The 20,339-nt window shown below is 46.2% G+C and overlaps 1 protein-coding gene across 5 annotated transcripts in view; it reads left to right on the top strand.

The window, feature by feature from the left end:
• ITPR1 (inositol 1,4,5-trisphosphate receptor type 1) overlaps nucleotides 1–1,873 on the top strand; it is a 1,104,774-nt gene extending 1,102,901 nt beyond the window's left edge. For all 5 annotated transcript variants that reach the window (XM_069206352.1, XM_069206351.1, XM_069206348.1 and 2 more), the window contains one exon: nucleotides 389–1,873. In XM_069206352.1, coding sequence (XP_069062453.1) covers nucleotides 389–475 — 87 coding nt within the window. In that variant the 3' untranslated portion in view covers nucleotides 476–1,873. The remainder of the gene's footprint in view (nucleotides 1–388) is intronic.
• Nucleotides 1,874–20,339: the final 18,466 nt, after the last annotated feature.

The raw sequence follows: 20,339 nt of genomic DNA, 5'->3' as shown, positions 1-20,339 counted from the left end.
TTGACATTTGTATTAAAAATAGCACTGCCCATTACCTAATAGACTGCAGAGGGGCAAATGTTTTGCAACACGCCCGTGTTGCAGCATGAATCGTGTGTGGCTGAAGCCTGCTCAGCCCTTCGGCTGCTCACCAGCCCGTGGGCTCGCGCCATCCCCTGCTCCTGGAATTCCCCGCCTTTGTGACCAGGATAGCTGTTTGCTGTGGTGTTGTCTCTGGCTTGCGGTCTCGCGCATGATTGAGAGTGAGGGGGGCTTTCGGTGTAAACCGTGACCACCGAGGTGAAGTTTGGGTTCGTTGTGATCTTTGACGTAGAGGAAACGTCTTGGGGTTTAATGAGTCAACTTAATTTTCTTTTTCTTTCTTTTTTGTGGAAAAAAAACTTTCCAGATGACAGAGCAGCGGAAGCAGAAACAGAGAATCGGCATTCTAGGACAGTCGCCTCACATGAATGCCAACCTGCAGCAGCCGGCCTAAGGCGATGTACCCGGACCACCACGAAACGCTTCGACTGAAGCCACCCTCTGGGCGCCAGCACCACCTTTGGGATTTTTGATACCACGCCCTTGGTTTTTCTAGAAATGAACAATTTTTACACTGTTCCCTTAAGGCCATAGAAGAGACAGATCAGTCACCGGCGGGACGACGGCAGGGCGCGGGAACTTGTTTCCGGCTGAACTTTTTTCTTTTCTTTTTCAAACTGCCTTTTTTGTGGCAAAGAAAGCACCTGAATTGCACTTGAACAGTATGAATTACCTGAAAAGAATTGTGACCTGTATTTTGTATTTAAGAGAAATAGCTAGAATAGCTTATATTTATGGGATTTTTTTATACAGTTGTGCAATATGAAGTATGCAACCACTCTTCCAGTTGGCGGTCGATCTCCTGACTGTCCTGGGGTTAGGGGTAGAGAGATCTCACCACTTTGTTACTGGCAGATCAACCATAGTTACTCTTATGTAAATGCTGCTACATGCTTCCCAGTTCATTTTATTTCTGCCTGTGGCTAGTCTGGTACAGGGGAGAGGCAAATACTGTCCACTTCCTGTCCTTGAATACTTCCAACCTCCCTCCCCTCCCTCCCCCAGCAGTGTACATATTTTTTTCACCCTAGAAAGTTGTACCAGATTCTTTGATCATGCCAAACGAGTTTGCTTTCATGTCCTTTTCTGGTCCTGTGCCCCACCCCCCCATGTTGATTAGCTGCAGAGTTCCCAATAAACAAAATGGTCACCTATATACTGTGCCCTTTATTCTCTTTCCACTTGAGGTAATGTCACGTTGACTTGCTCCTAATTCATAGATGTACCCATGAGTCTGAGATGCTGCACAGTTGAGGCTCTCCTATTTTTGTGGGTCATTCAGTCATGTTATGATGTCTTCAGCATTTCTGATCAACGCATTGATTGTTGCAAATAAAACGTGTTCTTATTGGTTTAACTTTTGATCGGCAGCCCTTTTGTCCATCCCACATTCAGTGACTTCCAGCAACCTACAGTCACCACTGCACTGTGGCAGGCAGTGCACAGTTTCTCTGGCATGGATGTGGCTGCATGCCCCCCACCGACCCCCGGAGCCAGTTTCTCCTGCTATGCATATAGCCGAGCACTGATTTGTCCTGTTGCTTTGCGACCCACAACCTTTAGTGGCAGCCTGATGTTTTCACATGCTTTCTCCTGCTCTGGGCAGCTGTACAGAAGAGAGATCCGTGTTTATTTTTTTGTTCATTTGTCTTGTTTTTTTATCTATATAAATCACATGGTTTTGTACACTGACCTCAATTTGCAAGAGCAATCCTTTTGGCGATAGTGTTAAATGCTCTGAGAATTTGTAAATCCCTAAAATATTTAAATAAATATGAAGCAGTAAATATGATGTGTAAATGGTGTCATGGTTATTAGTCTTGCACCTCTTAACCTTTGTTTCGCCCAGAGATTTAGACCAGATTATTCACCTCCAAGGTCCAGTGCCGGTTTTCCTGGTTGACCAGCTTGATTGTTCTGGTGCTGGTCCAAATGTCAACTCAAATTCAAAGCACAGTTTTGGTCCAAAACCTCGAAAATGTAGAGCACGTCATTACAAAATATAATAATGCTGAAATGTTGATGGGTTCTTAGATGCATCATGTAAATTGTAGATGGGGGCCTAATTTACAACACCATCACCGAAATCCCTATTTGTTAATTTGATTCTCTGAATACTGATATTCTCAATGCTGCATGGTTCTGCCAGCTGACTTTTATTTGCTGTCACGTGTATTATCATGCAATTATCATTTAGTCCATTCATTTTTAGCCCTCTGTACTGACTTTTGTGCTTTTGCCACCAAAAGTGTAAATTATTCGGATTGCTGATTCATTCTTCTCTACAGCTGTGAGCGCTCCTGGAAGAGCCTTGTAGCATTAGGCATCTATTCTGTGTGACAGTCAAGAGGCGGAGCTACAATTTTGTTTTTGTTTCCAGCCTACATACCTTGGGTCTGCCATTTTCAGCCACTTGCTTTTTGACCATTCTTTTTCAGTCATTGTCTTGAGACTTGCTGAGTCACATCATAGCCGAGCCCATGGGAACGTTTTTTTTTCATCTTATATTTGGTGTACTCCTCTACCTCCAGTGCCTGAGGGACTATTTTACTTATCCCTGCCTCTCCCTCTGTCTGCTCATCATTGCCAAAAGTGTGCATAACTGCCTACACACTTGTGTATTCATGTCTACATGCGCTAGCACCATTAACCTAGACGTTTTGTTAAATGTGTCATTTCACTCCATCTCTGGCCTTGATGGAATACAGCATACATTTTGTACACATTTAGCTCTTGGACAGAATGTCTTTTATCCACAGGAATTCAGAATCCATTAATTAACATACTGCTTGATTTTGATGGATACTTCCAACCCCACATTCCTAATCTTTCGGAATTCCCCAGGCATCAGACTGGATCTGGAAAATTTAAAACCACATTGGTCCAATGTGCCAGTAGGTGGCACTGCACAGTTGTGCCACCCATTAACTAACAGCTGCATATAAGCACCATCCCCGCGCATCAATGTCAATCCCTTTCTTTCCGCGCATTAATATGCAGATCCAGAGCTTGCTCCCACCCGTTTCTGTTTGGTTAATGAGTGTTTCTCCTACATTTTTTCTGAAAACCAATGTGCATGGGGAACATGTTCCCCTCTGAAAATTACAGGGTTTAAACCTTGTTAGGACTGTTGCAAGCAAATGTCTGTGACCGACCCCCACAGCATATACCTCTGGTATTTGAGTGTGGGATATGACTCCAAGTTGTGCAGTGAACGTGCCCTCATGAATCCAAAGGTGATAGGGAGCCTGTAGCAAAGCTGTACATTAGTGAACACTGTAAGAAATCGCACATGTCCCACTCAGTCAGGGGAGCAGATGCGTGCTCAGGGCCATTCCTGCAACAGGGCATCTTCATGGTCCAAGTTTGCCGTTAAGGTGTAGCACAAAAGGGCTAAGTGGGATATGTCCCTGTCCCACCACTCTCTGCCAGAGATGCTGCAAGGATGTCAGGGTGCCTCTGTCTCGCTCCCATGCAGAGGAGTCAACTCACCAACTGATCCAGATATAGTCAGTTTTCCGAGCCATCTGCAACTTTACAACAGATTGAGGTGTTTCGAGAGGCCATGTTGCATATTTTGGCACTGTTCGGCTTCCTCTAGCTTGCCTTTGGGCCCAAAACATCTGTGGGGGCTTCTAGTTGCCAATAGATCTGTTCCTGGCATGTCTGACCACCCAACAGCCTACCTCTGGTTGTGCTACGGCTTCAGTACCATTTCCCATTCTGGCATCGAAATCCATGACGGTCCCTTTGACGCAGACTGAGAGGACAGTGGTGATGCTGCTGGGGATAATTAACGCCCATACCATGATAATGGCAACATTTTCATGGATTTAAAGGAGGTCAGTTAGTTGGACACTAAGTGATTCCTTTGCTGCTTTAATATGACACACACATAAGGTATTGGACATAAAAACGTCTTGGTTATGAAGTTCTGACAAACGTTATAGCTAAGGTTCTAATGCCTGGAAGGTTTCCTCTAAACCTCTATTACACTAACTGACCTTACTGGCCACCGCTCTTGCCCACCAGTGAGCTGGATGGTAACCATGCATCACAGACCAAGCCCAGGCAACCCTGATATTTTTTTTTAAAGCAATACCCCACACCGGTAGGTTGGGATGCCCGGGTTTTCACTAGCAGCATAAACCCCAATTCTTTCCCTTTGACTCACTCACACAGTGTTGAAGAGAACTGTGGCCTTCAGGAAAGAAATGTTTTTATCGGCCATCTAGCCCTGATGGCAGCTGTTTGCTGGCATGTGGTAATTGAGATCTTGCTGGCAGTACTTGAAGAATTTTCGGACTCACTGGCACAAACCACCCATGATCGTTAGGATGCAGCTAAAGACGTCCTACAATCCAGACTAGGCACTACTGATTGCTTGGGCAGAGCAGTGGGAACTAGCATGGCGCTTTGGCGTCATGCATGGACAAGATCCACAGGCTTCTCTGGAGAAGTGCAGACGCTACTAATGTATATGCATCTCAACAGATCTAGCTTGTTTGGTAAGAAGGCTGATTCTGCCCTGGAATGCTTTAAAGTAATCTGGGTCACAGTGCACTTCTTCGGCCTCTCCACTCCTTCATTTCCTTTCTCAGCTGTTTTGTTAGGGGCTTTTCAAGAGGTTGGTTTAGTGGCAGCACCAAGGTCCTCTACCCGTCCAACAGGCACCCTAGTCGATTTAATCTAAGGGTGGCAACATATTACATTCAATAGATAGGTCCTTCACATTGTTCAACAGGGCGCTGCTATTCCAACCTGCCGCATCTTTCACCCTCAGTGCTTTTAGAAGAGCACATATCAATTTTGCTTCAAGAAGAGTGGCCTCTTTTGGCAAAAGGTGCATTAGAGAGGGTTCTGGACCCATAAATAGGGACTGGCTGTTCTTACTATTTCCTTGCTGAGGGACTGAGGCCTTTGTCCTATTTTAGAGCGCAGACCTCTCTGCACCTTCATGCGTCAGGACAAATTCAAGATGCTCATGTTGGCTTTGGTTCTGTGGACCTAGATGGCAGGATAGTGGTATTGGGACCCGCAGGAAGCATATTTTCATATGCTTGTCCCACAGGCACTACTTGCGGTTCAGGTGCCATTCTCCCCTTTGGCCTCACCAGTGCCCCTCGGTTGTTTATAAAAGTGATGACACTGGTCGCAGCACACCTTCAGAGGGAGGGGATTTCAGTTTTTCTCTACCTGGATGAGTAGCGGTTGAAAGTGGACTTGCCGTAGTCCGCCATAGGCGACATTTAGACTACAGTGAAGTTCCTGACCTCATTGGGGTTCAATATCAATAAGCCAGTCAAACTTGACTCTTTTTCAGAGGCTTTCTTTAATTGAAGCTATTCTGGATGCGGTACAGTTTTGAGCATTTCCTTCATCAATGAGTCCAGGGCATTTGAGGCTATAATACTGATGTTTCAGGCATGGTCCTGGTCTTTAGCCACCTGCATCTTGCTCAGTGACCTAGCGGGTCATATATAGACTGCATCCAGAGGTGACATAAGCTCCTTTCTAGATGGGGGAACCTTGGCTCAATCTAGAAAGCGCTTACATCAGCACCTTAGCAAGTTGGAGTTTCCAAGGTGAGACTCACTGCCCTGAGTTCTCAAGAAGACTGAGACAAATGGCCTAAGTCACCCTAGTGGCCCCAGACTGGGCACGGACAGTATGGTGTCCCGATCTCCTGAGCTTGGGCACCTGTCCTCCTTTAGAAGGATCTCCTGTTGCAGCAGCGGCTGTTGAGCAATTATGACCTTCCAAAGTAGTGGATGTTATCCTGGTAGCCAGGTGTCCCTCCACTAAATCTGTATATTCCTTCCATTGCAACAAATTTGTCACTTGGTGCACAACTAACTAGCCAGATTCACGTGTTTCATTTCAAGCTGTCCAAGGTTTTGTTTTTTTTGTAATCTTTAGCCCAGCAAGGCCTTGCTTTGGGCAATGTTAAAGGTGACATGTCTTCTGTTTCTGATTTTCAGAGTTTGCAAGATCAATCTTCCCTGTTTAAATCATCAGTTATGATGCTGTTCCTCAACGGGCTTCAACATTTGTTTCCCCTTCACCTTTATGTTCCATGGGATTTGAATTTAGTTCTGACCATCCTCGTGTGTTCTCCTTTTGATATGATGCAAAGCTGTCCTCCCAGAATGCTCACCCTAAAACAGTTTTCTTGGTGCCCATAACGTAGGCCTGTAGGTTGAGTGTCATCCTCTGTGAACTCTCCGTACACTACCATCTATCTGCACAAGCTGGTTCTTCAAATTTGTGTCTCCTTTTTGCTTAAGGTGGTGACTCCCTTTTACATCAAGCAAGATATCACCCTTCCGACGTTCTTCACTCCATCAACTGGATCCGAAGAGGGCTCTTTATTTTTATACCAATTGTACCCAACAGCACCTTAAGGATGATCAGCTCTTTATTGGGTTCACAGGAGTGAAGAAAGGTGGCGCAGAAAAGAACCATTTCCCACTGCACTGTGCTTTGCATAAACATTTGCTTTGCAGCAGTGAAGAAGCAGGCTCCAGAACACTTACAAGCTCATTTGACCAGAGCCTAGGTTGCTTCCAGTGCCTTTTTCGAAAATGTGTCAGACTGATACTTAGGCACCCCTCCATACGTTCACGAAGCACTACTGCCTGAGCAGCCAGATCCTCTGCGACAGGCATTTTGCCTGTTCAGTCGTAAGAGCTGTTTAGTTTGAGCCAGTCCAGACCCAACTCCTTAATAAATGCTGCTCTGGTATCTACTCTGAGGTGAGGAATCTAGGGGTACAAGTCTCTATCAGAAGATCAAGTGACGCACCTTTGGTAATGACCTTTCTGGTAGAGTCTCTAATAGCAGATTCCTCATCGCCCCTTCATTCCTATGTGAACTGGGCACTTTCATCTAAAAGTATCCCAATCTAGGACTCCACACATTAGTCCAGATCAATTTGATTTTGGCTTTGGGTCTGTGGACGCTGAAGATTCAGTTGAGCAACTTATGTCAGCGTACACAGGTTGTACCTATATGGACCAGTGCACATCACATCTGGCATGGGTAACATTGCCTCACAGCTGCAAGCTCCACCCCCAGTGCACAGAGGTAATGCTTTAAAGTTTTAAGGATCTAGTCTAATGCCTGCGGTATATTCTGAGGTAAGAATCAGCAATAGGATAGTCTCCACCTGAAAAGGTAAGTCCCTTACACTTCTATAGGGAGAACCTAGATAAAACGCAGCAGTGCACAGTATACAGTTGTCAGCAAACTGAAGTGATGGGAGATATAGGGTGTTTGTGGGCTTTTAATGATTAGCAATGTAGTGTTCTTTAAAAAGGTGTCTTCAGCTCTTTCCTAAACTAGAGCAGCATTGAGGCATTCCTAATGGATATGGCAATGTTATTCCTGGGTACATAAATGGGGAATACCTACCACATTGGTTTTTCTTTTGTACACTTAGGCCTGATTTAGAGTATGGTGGAGGGGTTACTGCCTCACAAACATGTCCGATATCCCGTCAGCTGTATTACAAGTTCCATAGGTTATAATAAAATTGAAAATCGGCAGATGGGATATCTATCAAGGTTTGTGATGTAGTAACCCAATCCACCAAACTCTAAATCATGCCCTTAGTCTGCAGTATGATGGTGTTCTGGCTGAAGGTGTGCTGTGAACCACCAAAGATAGTGAGCTTTCGGAAAGATATTCTGGGTGCTTGTCGTGATCTTTTGTAAAAGATGCTACTGATATTAAAGATGGCGTGGTCCAGCAAAGAGAACTAACCATCAGGTAGGGGGTGATGTGACTATAATTCTTCAGGCCTGAATAAAACGTGCTGTGGCTTGTAGGATGCCATTGAGGTGCAAGCAAGGCTTTACAGAGCTTTTATTCAAACATAAGAGTGCAAGAACATGTACAGAAGTTCTAAAGTCTTGTTCTAGAACAAACTGTTTATTTGTTTAGAGGAGAGCTGGTACCAGGCTGTTTTATTAGGCAATGTGTTCTTGAGGATGAGTTTGATGTACAGATGAGTATAAGTTACTTGGCATTCAGTGAATATTTAGGTTCAAAGCTGTCCAGGTTCATTTCATTGAGCCACATTTGTACTGTCTTGTTTCTGCTCCTGGAAAACAGGATTTCAGTCTTGGTTGGGTTGAGTTCCAGGTAGGCACTGGGCATGTGTATGCATTGCTTGAGGTGCTGGATGGCTGAAGCAGCGAAGACTTCAAAGTAGAGTTGTGTATCATTAGCAAACTGGTGAATCTTGATGCGGTTATCTGCGAGTGGAACACCAAGCAGCTCCATGTTGATGTTGAAGGGTAGTATGGGAATCCTGGAGTACTCTCTAGGAGATGGGAATCTTTTAAGATCTCTGTGTGAAGAAACTGGTGGTGTTTGGTAACGTAGGAGAACTGGAGAAGGACATTTCCAGTGAATCACATTTGAGACTAGTGTGTATGAGGTTGGGATGGTCAAATGTGTCAAAGGCAGCTGTAAGCTCCAGCTATATCTGATAGAGGCATTTAGTTGCAGGTCTTTACCTTAGAATTTTCCCCAGGCATCAGTCTGGATCTGGATATTTTTCTCGAACAATACCTTGGCGTGCCATCAGGTGGCATTGGTAGACTCCATGTCAGTTGTTGGAATCGTGCTTGTTGGAAGCGGGTCACAAAGTTGCCACCTGGCGTGCTGCCGTCAGTTTTTTCTTTCCACGCCAGCCTACACACAGATCTGAATAAGAGGTACCCCACAGTCACTTTTTGACTGGCTTTTTATTTTTATTTTTTTACTTTTGTCAAAGCTTTTTTGACCTCCTGTTGCATCAAGTATGTCATCACGGAAGACGGGCGTCCAGCCTTGCGACTCCTGTCATCAGATGACGTCCATGATGGATCTGCACCTCATATGTTTTTGGTGTTGGGAGTGTAATCACTACCAATGAGGTTGTGCCCTGTGTGCTGGGCCATAAACCCAAAGACTTTGAGGGAGCAGTCCCTAAAGCTTCTTGCGGCCTAGCGCTCAGCTCCTGGTCACTCCTGGTCTTGGTCGATAGGAAGGTCCTGAAGCCGGTCGCGGAGCCCACACTCTTCACTGTATCATTCCATATCTTCAGGGTGATCAGGTATGCACAAGAAGAAGTCTAAGAGCAAACTTTATTTGACTTCGCCTCGTCAGTCAGGTGACATGGGAAAAGGAGCATCGTTGCTGTAAGCCTCCATCCTCCGAGTCTACTTCTGGGTTGGCTCTGCGTATCCCTGAGTTTTCGGGAGCTGGAGCCGTCCCTGCCCAACTCAGAGTTCTGTGAGGCCATGCGCTTCATATTTGGGCAGTCTGACCCAGCCGGGAGTGCCTTTGGGCCCTGCAGGGTTATCAGGGGCCCCCCTCTGGTTCTGCAGCTTTGGCTTCAAAGGGCAGCCAGAGATCAGTTTCCGGATTCGCATTGGCATCAGCCATGTCACTGCAACCTTCCCTGATGCCGGTGCAGATGTCGACGACTGAAAAGGTCAGTGTTGATCTCATACTGATTACTGATCGCCGATTCTGACATTGAGCCGGCCCAGCGTGGCTCGACTCAGACAGAGGGGATCTTGCTCTCCAGGTTGGATCCCAACCCTTATTCTTACGGTTACCAGTACGGTGAGGCTATGGAGGGGTGGCTGGACCCAATGGAATACCAGTTTGATAACTCCATGGACTAGGCTCAATACTTGGGTGAAGCCAGTGGTTTAGATACTTTCCCGGATGCTCGTATGCTTTCCTCCTCTACTGTGGCTGCAAAGGAGGGAGCTTCGTACTTAATGGTGAGAGAAAAGTGGCTAATGTCCTGAACCTTGAGCTGCCTTCTGTGGCCGGCAGGACCAACGTCCTGACTGAGGTACTTCTGCCTGGGGATGCTTCTTCAGAACCCCTTTTGCCCTTCAATGAGGTCCTCACTGATGTCCTGCTGAGGACTTGGTCAAACCAAGCACAGGGGCTCCTTTAAACAGGACAATAGCCCCACCATAGGCCTGTGCAGAAATTTCTAACCCATGATCCCACCCCAGAGAGCTTGGTTATCCAGGCCTATACCTCCTCTGGCACATTCCATTCTGCTCCCCTGGATAGAGAATCATACAACTGGAACATTTTGGAAAAAAAATGTTTTCTTCCACAAGTGTGGCATTGTGGTCTGTGAACACTGCATGCCTTTTGGGCCTTTACTCCCATACTTAATGGGGCACTGTTGCGCAGGTGCTGCTACAGGTCTTGGAGGAGGCCTGGACCATTCTTTCCTGAGCTGTTGCTGACGGGAGGCATGTAGCTACATTCACTATCGGATGTGGGCTGGATATTGATAGGTTGCATCCACAGTGGCTGTGAGGTGCCACGCTTGGTTGAGGACGTCTGGCTTTTCAGGGGATGTCCCAGCAGTGTTTATGGACATGCCCTTCGTTGACACAGGTCTCTTTGGAGATAGAGCAGACTCGGTGCTCTGGCACTTTAAGGACTCACAGCTGTGGCTCAGTCCTTGGGCATCACTGCTGTCCCTCACCCCCCTCAGTCTGCTGAGGAGGGCAAGGCGCTCAACTGCATCCTTTTCCCACCAGCTACTGTGTTGCACATGCTGCCCAGCCTCTGTTGCCAGAGACGTGGGATCCAATGTCCTTGTGGATCAGGGAGCCAGCGGTCGACCCAGTCCACCACCCCTCCCGCTTCAAAACCTTCCTAGTCAGACACTTCCCCATCAGGGACCAATATTCACCATCACCTGCCCCACATGGAATCAATCACGTCAGACAGGTGTGTTTTGCAAATAGTACAAAGGGGCTACTCCCTCCCATTCAAGACTAACCCACCATCCATGCCACCATCCTACAATCAGATGACAAAGGATCACCTGGCACTTCTCCACGAGGTGGTTATGGCTCTCTTGGCAAAGGGAGCCATAGAGAAGGTCCCTGTGCCAACTATAGATCGGTGTTATTCCCGTTATTTTCTGGTGCCAAAAAAGGACAAGGGCCTCATCCCTATCCTAGACCTCTGGTCCCTCAATCTCTTCCTCAAAAAGAAGTTCAAAATGCTCACTCTGGCTCATGTCCCCTCTACCCTGGATCTAGGAGACTGGATGGTAGCGTTGGACTTGGAGGACGCATATTTCCATATTCCCAACCTGCCTGCCCACAGATATTACTTGTGGTTTATGGTAGGTAATTTACTGTGCTCCCCTTTTGCCTTACCAGCGCTCCTTGGGTGTCCACCAAAGTAATGGCAGTGGTCACAGCTGATCTGCACAGGTTAGTGGTTTCAGAGTTCCCCTACCCCGATGACTGGCTATTGAAAGTGGGCTTGCCCCTGGCTATCATATGCCACCTCCATACTACGGTGGACCTCCTACATTTGCTGGCAGTCAAACATGACTCCCTCTCAGATGCTCCCTTTTGTCAGAGCTGTTCTAGACACAGTTTTGGGCCTATCCTCCTGAGTGGCGAGTCCAGGATATTTGGGCTATCATACTAATGTTTCAGCCTCAATCCTGGCTTCCAGTGAGAATTACTCTGAGGCTCCTGGGCGTCATGGCCTCTGGCATCCGACTGGTCACACATGCTAGATGGCTTATGCCGGCTCTGCAATGGAAACTGAAGTTCCAGGGGGGCAGCATCAGGGAAATCTTTCCGACATGGTCCAGATCTCGGAAGGAACTGCACAAAATCTGCAGTGGTGGCTTTTGAACTGCATTTGAGTCAGAGGCAGGTCTCTCCCCCTTCCCCAACCAGATCTGACAGTAGTGATGAATGCGTCGCTCCTGGGATGGGGTGGCCATATGGGAGAGGTGGAGATCAGAGGCGTCTGGTCTCTGGCAGAGTCCAAGCTCCATATCAATCTTGTGGAACTCAGGGCAATCAGGCTAGCATTGGAAGCATTCTTTCCCCACTCAAGGAGAAAGTGGTGCAGGTGTTCAGACAACACCACTGCCATGTCGTACTGCAACAAACCATGTGGGGTGGGGTTGTGGACCTCTGTCAGGAGGCTATGTGCCTCTGGACATGGCTGGAACATCAGGGCATATACCTGGTGGTTCAACATCTGGCAGGCTCTCTGAACATCAGAGCAGACAAACTCAGCCGTCAATCCCAGGTCGATCATGAATGACGTCTCCATCCAGAGGTGGCGCAAGGTTTCTTTCAGCAGTGAGGGAGAGCCTTTGTTAGATCTTTTCAGCTCTGCAGAGAACACGCAGTGTCAGTAGTTTTGTGCGCTGGAGTTTCCAAGGCGGCACTTGCTCAGCAACACTTCGTCTTGAGGGGAACTCTGGCTTTCTTTCTAGCAATACCACATCTGCCTAGAGTTCTGAGAAAGATTGAGAACGATCGGGCCCAAGTCATTCTTGTTGCTCCGGACTGGGCGCAAACAGTACGGTGTACAGGGCTCCTGAGCTTGGCCATTGATCCTCCAATCATCGTGCCCCTTCGGGAGGATTTTCTGTTGCAGCAGGGGATGGATCTCCACATGAACCTGTTAAGTCTCTGAGCTCCTGGGTGGAGATTGAGCAGCGGCAGCTTTTGACCTTTTGCTCAGTCTGTAATGTTATCTTGGCAGCCAGGCACCCCTCCAACAAAATGATACACGCCTGTTGTTGGAACAAATTTGTGGTGTAGACAAGTCTGTTGACCCCCCTCTCTGCCCCTCTATCAGAGGTCCCTTTGATAATTCTTTCTCTAGCTTTGGATACCCTCATGGGTTACTTGTCTGCTATTTCTGCTTTCCTGAGGTTGGTGCTTCATACTAGGGCTTCCCTTTTACCTAAAGTGGTCACGCCCTTTCATGTAGGCCAAACCATCAACCTGCCTACTTTATTGTGTTCCCACATCCTTCTAAGGAAGAGGAGAGACTCCACCGCCTGGACCTAGAAAGTGCATTGGAATTCTATCTTGATCGTACCAAAGAGTTCCGGGTGGATGATAAACTCTTTGTGGGTTATGTGGGTGTGAAGAAAGGTCAGGCAGTGCAGAAGAGAACCAGCTCCAGATGTGTTATCTGCATCAAAATGTGCTACGCATTTGCTAAGAAGCAACCCCCTGAGGGTTTGCATGCTCACTCCACCAGAGTAACAGCTGCAACCACTGTTAGATTGCGGAGTTCCAGTCCTGGACATCTGCCAGGCAGCAACGTGGGCATCATTGCACACAACATTACTGACTGGACAGTCTGGTCCAAAGGGGTAGTATTGCTTGGGTATTTATGGCAAGGAATCTGAAGTTGCTTACCTTCGTTAACAAATTATCTGGCAGAGATATATGCTAGTTGCATATTCCATACTGACCCACTCATCCTCTCCGCTCTGTGAACTGATTTCTAGGGAGCGTGGCTTCCCTTTTAGGGCCCTAGTTATGACACACTAGGGTCTGTGTTCTTTATGGCTCCATGCTTCTGGCATGGAAAGTCATGAAAAGAAACAGACGTCAGGGCACCGGGGTGGTGTCTATATGCGACCCGTGACATCCTATCCGGTGAACACGATGCCAACGACAGACCGTGTCGATCGAAGCTACCCAGTGGCACATAGGGGTACTGCTCAAGAAAAATCTTAAGATCTGGATTGACGCCTGGGGGAAATTCTAAGGTAAGAGATCTTCAACTACGATATAGGTCTACCAGATAATTTGTTACCCAAGGTAAGTAACTTGTTCTTTAACATGGAGGTTGGGGTTTACTTTTCTTGACTGCAAAGTTAGAAAATAGTGAACTCTCTTGCAATCTAGCTAGGATACAGGGAGTGTGAAAGGAAAGGCCCCAGGATGTCAGTTTTCCCATTTCTTTTCTAACGCAAAACATTTAAATACCTGTAAATTTTAAATACCTGTAAATAAACTGTAGAAGTGTTTCTAAATCTATCAGCAGTTAGGAAAGCACAAATAAAGCATATACTTTTTTAAATTCTGAATTAATATGGAAACAAAGGTTTACTAGGATCGAATCACTTGGTGATATGCAAATGACGCATTTTGCTGAAATCCAATTTCCAATCATCATTTGTGTGCTATATAATTATATCAAAAATAGGTATATCAATAACACCGCACATCAGTGCAAATTTTGTGGTCATTTCAGTGGAAAATGTGCAGTATGCACTACCAGACATGCTTTAATAGATTTGTGACAGTGCACTTCAAAACCCCACTGAATACATATTACACCCTTACATCATTAAAACGAGTGAATGGGCTTCACTTGTTTGCTACACTTATTCAATGCATGATACTTTGACTTCAGTGATGTAGCATGGATGGCAGCACCCCACTCTAACAATTTTTCCAGCACTACAGTGTCAGAGCTGTCTAATACATGTTTTGTTTAGCTGAAATCAGCATGTATCACAGCTAATACATAGCCATTCTACCCGCCTCTCTTCAGGTTCGTCCAAGGTGTACATTTGCCAGGTCTGTATTTCTCTCACACAGAGTGTTGACTAGAACCGACTTCTCTGGCACTCAAAAGTTGTGTACAGCAATGTCCTTTAACTCATTTTTAGTTCTGCTGTTAACCAAGATCTTCTGATTTTACTAAATATCTGTAAAATAAATATACTTACGTAGAGGTTTTTTTTAGCCAGCCTTCTTCATCAGTTGGTCTCTTGTCATTCACGTATTTCTTCTGTCAAATACAGGATACAGCAATGGGCCAGCCCACTTAAGTCATTGATTAGTGGCCGAGAGGTGGCATTTGGCTCTTTTACAAAGAGCACATCCGGACACACAGTACTTTCTTTTAGTGCTAGTTAATCCATCAATATGTACTTTTTGAGAACAAAAAATATTTTTGCCATTCTTTATATATGTATGTTGGACAGTACTCCCAGCTTACCCAACAGTGTTTTACCTCCCCGGCCCCCAAAATACAACAAGCATTGCAAAAGCCAAAAAAAATAGCAGCACACACCAGGACTAAAGGCTTTGCCATTCCCTGTTTTTTTTTGTTTAGGCAGCTAATCAGCATGTCTATTGCATGTTCATTATAGCCAAAAATGACCTGCTGCATGCTTTTATCTCTGTGCAGGTACAGGACCAGTCTGACATGCACGCATGGTGATAAATGAAGTCTGACCAGGGTGTTTTTTGATGACAAAATAGTGCAAATTATTTGGCTATCAAAATTAAGGTGCAGATTTGTTACTGTACACTCATAATTGTTTGTAGGCTCGGTTAACAGGGTACATGAAACCTGAACCTAGAAAGTCTGAGGTTTGGCATTCAAGCTAACCTGAATGGGTGACTTAGAGATAGGTATATGAACTTGCACCATAATCCATAAATGTCTGCTCTGCGGTGGATACTGTAGGTAGAGGATTACAATGCATAGTAATGTGAGCTGTCGGCTTTGATTTCTGATGGATACTACTAACTGCAGATTCCTCACCTTTTGAATATTCCCCATATTCCCCAGGCATCAGACTGGATCCGGAAACTTTTGAGCAGTACCTCTGTGCAGCAGTAGGTGGTGCCATGCAGCGCCTTACTGTTTGTTACGCTCCTGAAATGACATGCAGTCTATATAGGCACCACTCCCATCACTTCATTTTTTCTGCACCACCATACGTGGATCTGGAGCTACCTCTTGGCAAGGGAAATGCCACCTCCCAAAACTACAGGGTTTAAACCTCGTGGACACTGTAGTAACAAAATATCTGACAGATCCCCATCAGGTTCGCCTTTGTTGCCCTGGTTGGACCACAAGGCCTTCAGTAACTGCAGGGATGAATTTGAAGGCCATGCAAGACAGTGAGGCAAAGCTATACATCGTCAAGCATCGGAAGACTCCCTGTCAAGACCCGTCCAATGTCGAGATCAGTTTTATTTCTGGTCCAGAAGCTACAGGAGTCAATCCAGAGGTTGCTTGTTCTTGAGCTCCATATCTTTAGGTAAGTGGATGAAAAAACATTTAAAAAAATCTATGCAGGGTCTTGGACCATTCCTGCCGCTCTCATACACCGGAGAAAGTGCAAGGGGTAGTCATGCCTCTCGCTCTTGAAGACGATTGACGTCGGAGCCAATCACGCAATTTGTTCCAGCGCAATCAGAGTTTCCAGTATAATTTGTGTCACAGGCAGATCCAAGAGTTCTCTGAGGCCATGAGCCAGCTCTTTGGATCCCTTCTGACTCCTGCCCCGCCTGTGGGCCTCAAGGAGCCGAGAGGCCCTCCATCTGGGATACCACCAGAAGGTCCCACCCTCTGCACCCATCACTGGGCCTCTTCCGGTGCCCATAATGAGACTGCTGCCAGTTCCATGACCCATGCCAGTTCCCAGAATGTTGACACCGATGCTGACTCGATTGACACAGAGGACAAAGTGCCCACTGTGCTCTCTGACACAAAGACTGCGCTGCTCTGACCTTGACCGGGGCTGCGTTCAGTTCTTGTTTATTTGTACCCCTCCTCATCTAGCCCCCTTCGTGTCCCAACACCACACAGCAGGTCTCAGTACTCTGTTTGGAATGCACTCCGGTAATGATTGATGCTGGTGGTGTAATTGGCCAACCATACCCTGAAGGAAACTGGTATGATGACCTCCAGGATGCCAGTGGGGTTGGCACCTCTTCTGAATCTGGCCTGGTCTCACACCCCAGGCCAGCTACTGAGGAAAGTCTGTCCTTAGCAACAGTCATGCTGAGAGTGGCCAAAGGTCTCGACTTCCGGCTCCCCTCCTTGGAGGTCAAGGGTAATGTTCTGACAGAAGTCCTCCAGCAGCAGATCAACCCAATTCTGAGCCCCTGCTGCCTTTCAATGAGGCTCCCACCTCAGGGGCCTGGACCAAAGCTTGCTGTAGCCCCTGCAGTCAGTTACCAGATTGCAGGGTGCCACCGAACTGCCCCTGGAGGCCCTGGCTTTTTTCCTCCCCACCTTTCTCTTGAGAGCTTGGTCAAGCAGTCTTCCACCACTCAGGCAAACCATAACACTTTCCCCAACTACTACCACGGTTACAGAGTCCAAGAGCCTAGTCCTGAGGGAAGACAGAATGTTTACCTACTAGTTTAGCTCTCTTATCAGTCAATGCCAGCTGTCTGCTGGGCCATTATTACCAAGCTCTCTGGGATTTGGTAGTTGAGATCCCCTCATGTACTAGAAGACCTGTGCCCCATATGGACCCAGTCCAAACAGGATGGCTGTGATGTTGCCAAGTTCGCAATCTGCTGTGGCCTAGATACAATGGATTCCACTGGACAGGCAATTGGCACTACTCTTGCTCTTTGCCACATTTGCTTTCACTCAGCAGGTTTTTCACATGATGTACAGTCTCCTCCTATGGACATGCCCTTTGATGGGACTCACCTCTTTGGGGCAAGGCAGATTCTGTTCTGCAGCGCTTCAGACCAGGACCACAGCTCACTCCCTGAGCCTGACTGCTTCAGCAGGCCAGCCACAGCAATCCTCCTGATTTTTGTCAGCTTTGGCGGATGCACCCCATATAGACACTCACTTCAGTCTCAGCAGTGTTCCCAGTCATTTTGTGACATGGTCTGTGGCACCCACCGACCCTGAAGTCAGGGACAGCCCGCTGGTCAGTCTACTGCCCCCATGTGGCCCCACCTACCAAACCCCCTTAGTGTGCCATTAGTGGACCACTGGTTTGAGCCATGATCGAATGATTCTTACCGGGTTGGCAAGCCATAACATTAGACAGGTGGGTCCTGGAAATTATCTAGGAGGGGTATGTACACCCTATCCTTTTTGGCCACTCTGCCGCTCCTTTCACTATCCCTGAAATGACTGGTGTGTGTGTGTGTGTATATATATATATATATATATATATATATATATATATATATATATATATATATATATATATATATATATATATATATATATATATATATATATAGCAAAAAAAAAAACGCTTTCTTTGTTCTTGCACTGAGTACCTTAACTACATCTTGTACAATCCACACAGATTTGTTTTTAGGTCTCGGCTAGACAGCGCTTGTGCTGTCTCTTTGAGACATGTTGTAGTTACTTTGTGGTCTTCAGCCCGCCCATAGGCTTCCTATTTGCTGGCTCCGTCATCACTCTCCTTTCTCTCCATTTTGTGTCTTGCCCTCTCCAAGAGCTGAGACCAAGGACTATATCAATCTACTGGTCACAATTTTAGCATCTGTTTTAGGAAGTACTTGTTTCATTGTTGAAAAGCAATCCACACAATTGGTCCTGTTTTCACTCCCTTTGAGCTATCTCTGCTCAGTTTCTATAAACAGGCCTTGTTAATCTTGTTATCTCGTCACATTTGCTGCGCGTTCAAAGACCAAGATGAAATGTCAGATGCTGTTTCCCAAAGGCTCTTGTTCCGTCCCCCAAAAACCCCCTCCCAACTTTGATGCTTGTTTTGAACAGGCCACCATGAAAATGAGGTCAGATTTACACATCTGCAGCATAGTTTGAAATGTTGACAAATGACAATTCAGCAAATAAAAATTGTGTCCTCAAGAGTTCTGATTTTTCCAAAATAAGAACATAGTAGATTACATTTTTTATAAATTCCAGCAACATCACTGCTGACCTCTTCATTTAAGATTGGCTGTGTTCCCAGAAATCAGAAAGGCTTTCAATCAACCTTTGGATTGTGTGAAATGTAGTCTATTTTGTCTTATTTGCTGGAAACACCAAATGATTTAATGATCAGGCAAGACTCCACTTTCCATCCACATCATCTTCGATGTCACACTGCACAGTTTAAATGGAGTAAAGAAAGGACTACCATAGCATAATTAAGTAGGTCTGTTGTCACCCAGGTGTATAGCGAGCTATTTTTTAGCCTCCATATGTGGCATGATTTCTGTGTTATCTTTGTGCATGTTGGGGATATTTACATGCCTTGTGAGTGACAATTAAGGCAGGGAGCTTAATAGGTAAACTGGTGCACCGACAGATTCCCTGTTCCTCTTTTCTGCATCTACGACCCTGCAATTCTATGTTTAAGGTGCAAATAGCAATACTGGAAGAATCAGAATATAGAAGGTAAAAGACAGTATTGTTGTTAACGCCAATACATCTCAGATTGCAGAGACCAATTGGCTTTGCCACTGCTTGTCTACTCTGATATGATGATGTTGAGATGACATATCTTATTGACATATTTTTGGGCCCATTGCCCATTTATTGATATACTATCATACCTACTGTGAAATAGGTATCATTGCTGTGATAGATCTGTGATTTAAGTGTTGCCCACTGCACCATTTTGCTTGTATTGAAGAAGATTGAATTCCTTCATCTTATTTTGGACATGTACCCTATGGGAAGGACAAATTGAAAATACTCACTCTGGCCAGGTCTCGTCTCCCCTTGGCCTGGAGACTGAATGGTGGCGTTAAGATACCTATTTCCATGTACCTGTTCTGTAGGTCCATGGGCATCACCTGTGATTCGTGGTGGGACAGATGCATTTTCAGTTCTCTGTGCTCCTCACCATTGCCTCTCTGTGTTTGCAAAAGTGAGGGTAGAGGTAGCAGCATATCTTCAGAGATCAGAGTTGCTAGTCTTCCCCCTACCTAAATGCCTGGCTGTTGGAGGTGGGCTCGCCCCAGGCAGCTATTAACCACCTCCAGACTCTGGTGACCCTCCTGCCATTTTTGAGGCTCACTTAGAATGTGCCAAAGCCATACCTGAATCCTCAGTTCTCAGATGCTTCCCTTCATCTGAGTCATTCTGGACACGATCCGGTTTCATGCCTTTCACCCGTAAAGGAGAGTCCAGGATATTTAGGCTATGATCCTGATCTTTCTGTCTCTGCCTTGTATTTCAGTGAGGTTTCCTCCGAGGCTACTGATACTGATGGCCTCCTGCAACCTGCTGTTCAAGTATGCCATGTGGCATAAGCAGGCTCTGCAGAGAGATCTGTGGTCTTATTAGCCCAACATCAAGGGGACCTTTCCAACCACATCCAGATTTCAGAAGCATCTGCAAATGATCTGCAGTGGCGTGCTGGAATTTCATTGGGCCAGCAGACCCCTCTTCATACTTCACCCACAGTTGACAATGGTGACGGATGCATTACTTCTAGGTTGGGGTGGCCATCTAGGAGTGGTGCAAGTCAGAGGCTTCTGGTATAGTACCAGCCCTCTTTCCACATATTGGAGCTTAGGGTCATCTGCTTGGCAATGAAAGCCTTTCTTCCATCCATCAAGTGGAGGCTGGTACAAGTGCTTAGAGACAGCACTACTACAACAAACAGGGTGCAGTGGAGTCGTGGATCCTGTGTTAGGAGGCACTACCCTTTTAGAAGTGCCTGGACCATCAAGGAATTTTCC

The sequence above is a fragment of the Pleurodeles waltl genome, chromosome 9, assembly GCF_031143425.1.
Source record: "Pleurodeles waltl isolate 20211129_DDA chromosome 9, aPleWal1.hap1.20221129, whole genome shotgun sequence".
In the NCBI taxonomy this organism is placed as follows: Eukaryota; Metazoa; Chordata; class Amphibia; order Caudata; family Salamandridae; genus Pleurodeles; species Pleurodeles waltl.
This window is presented reverse-complemented; position numbering and strand designations above follow the sequence as displayed.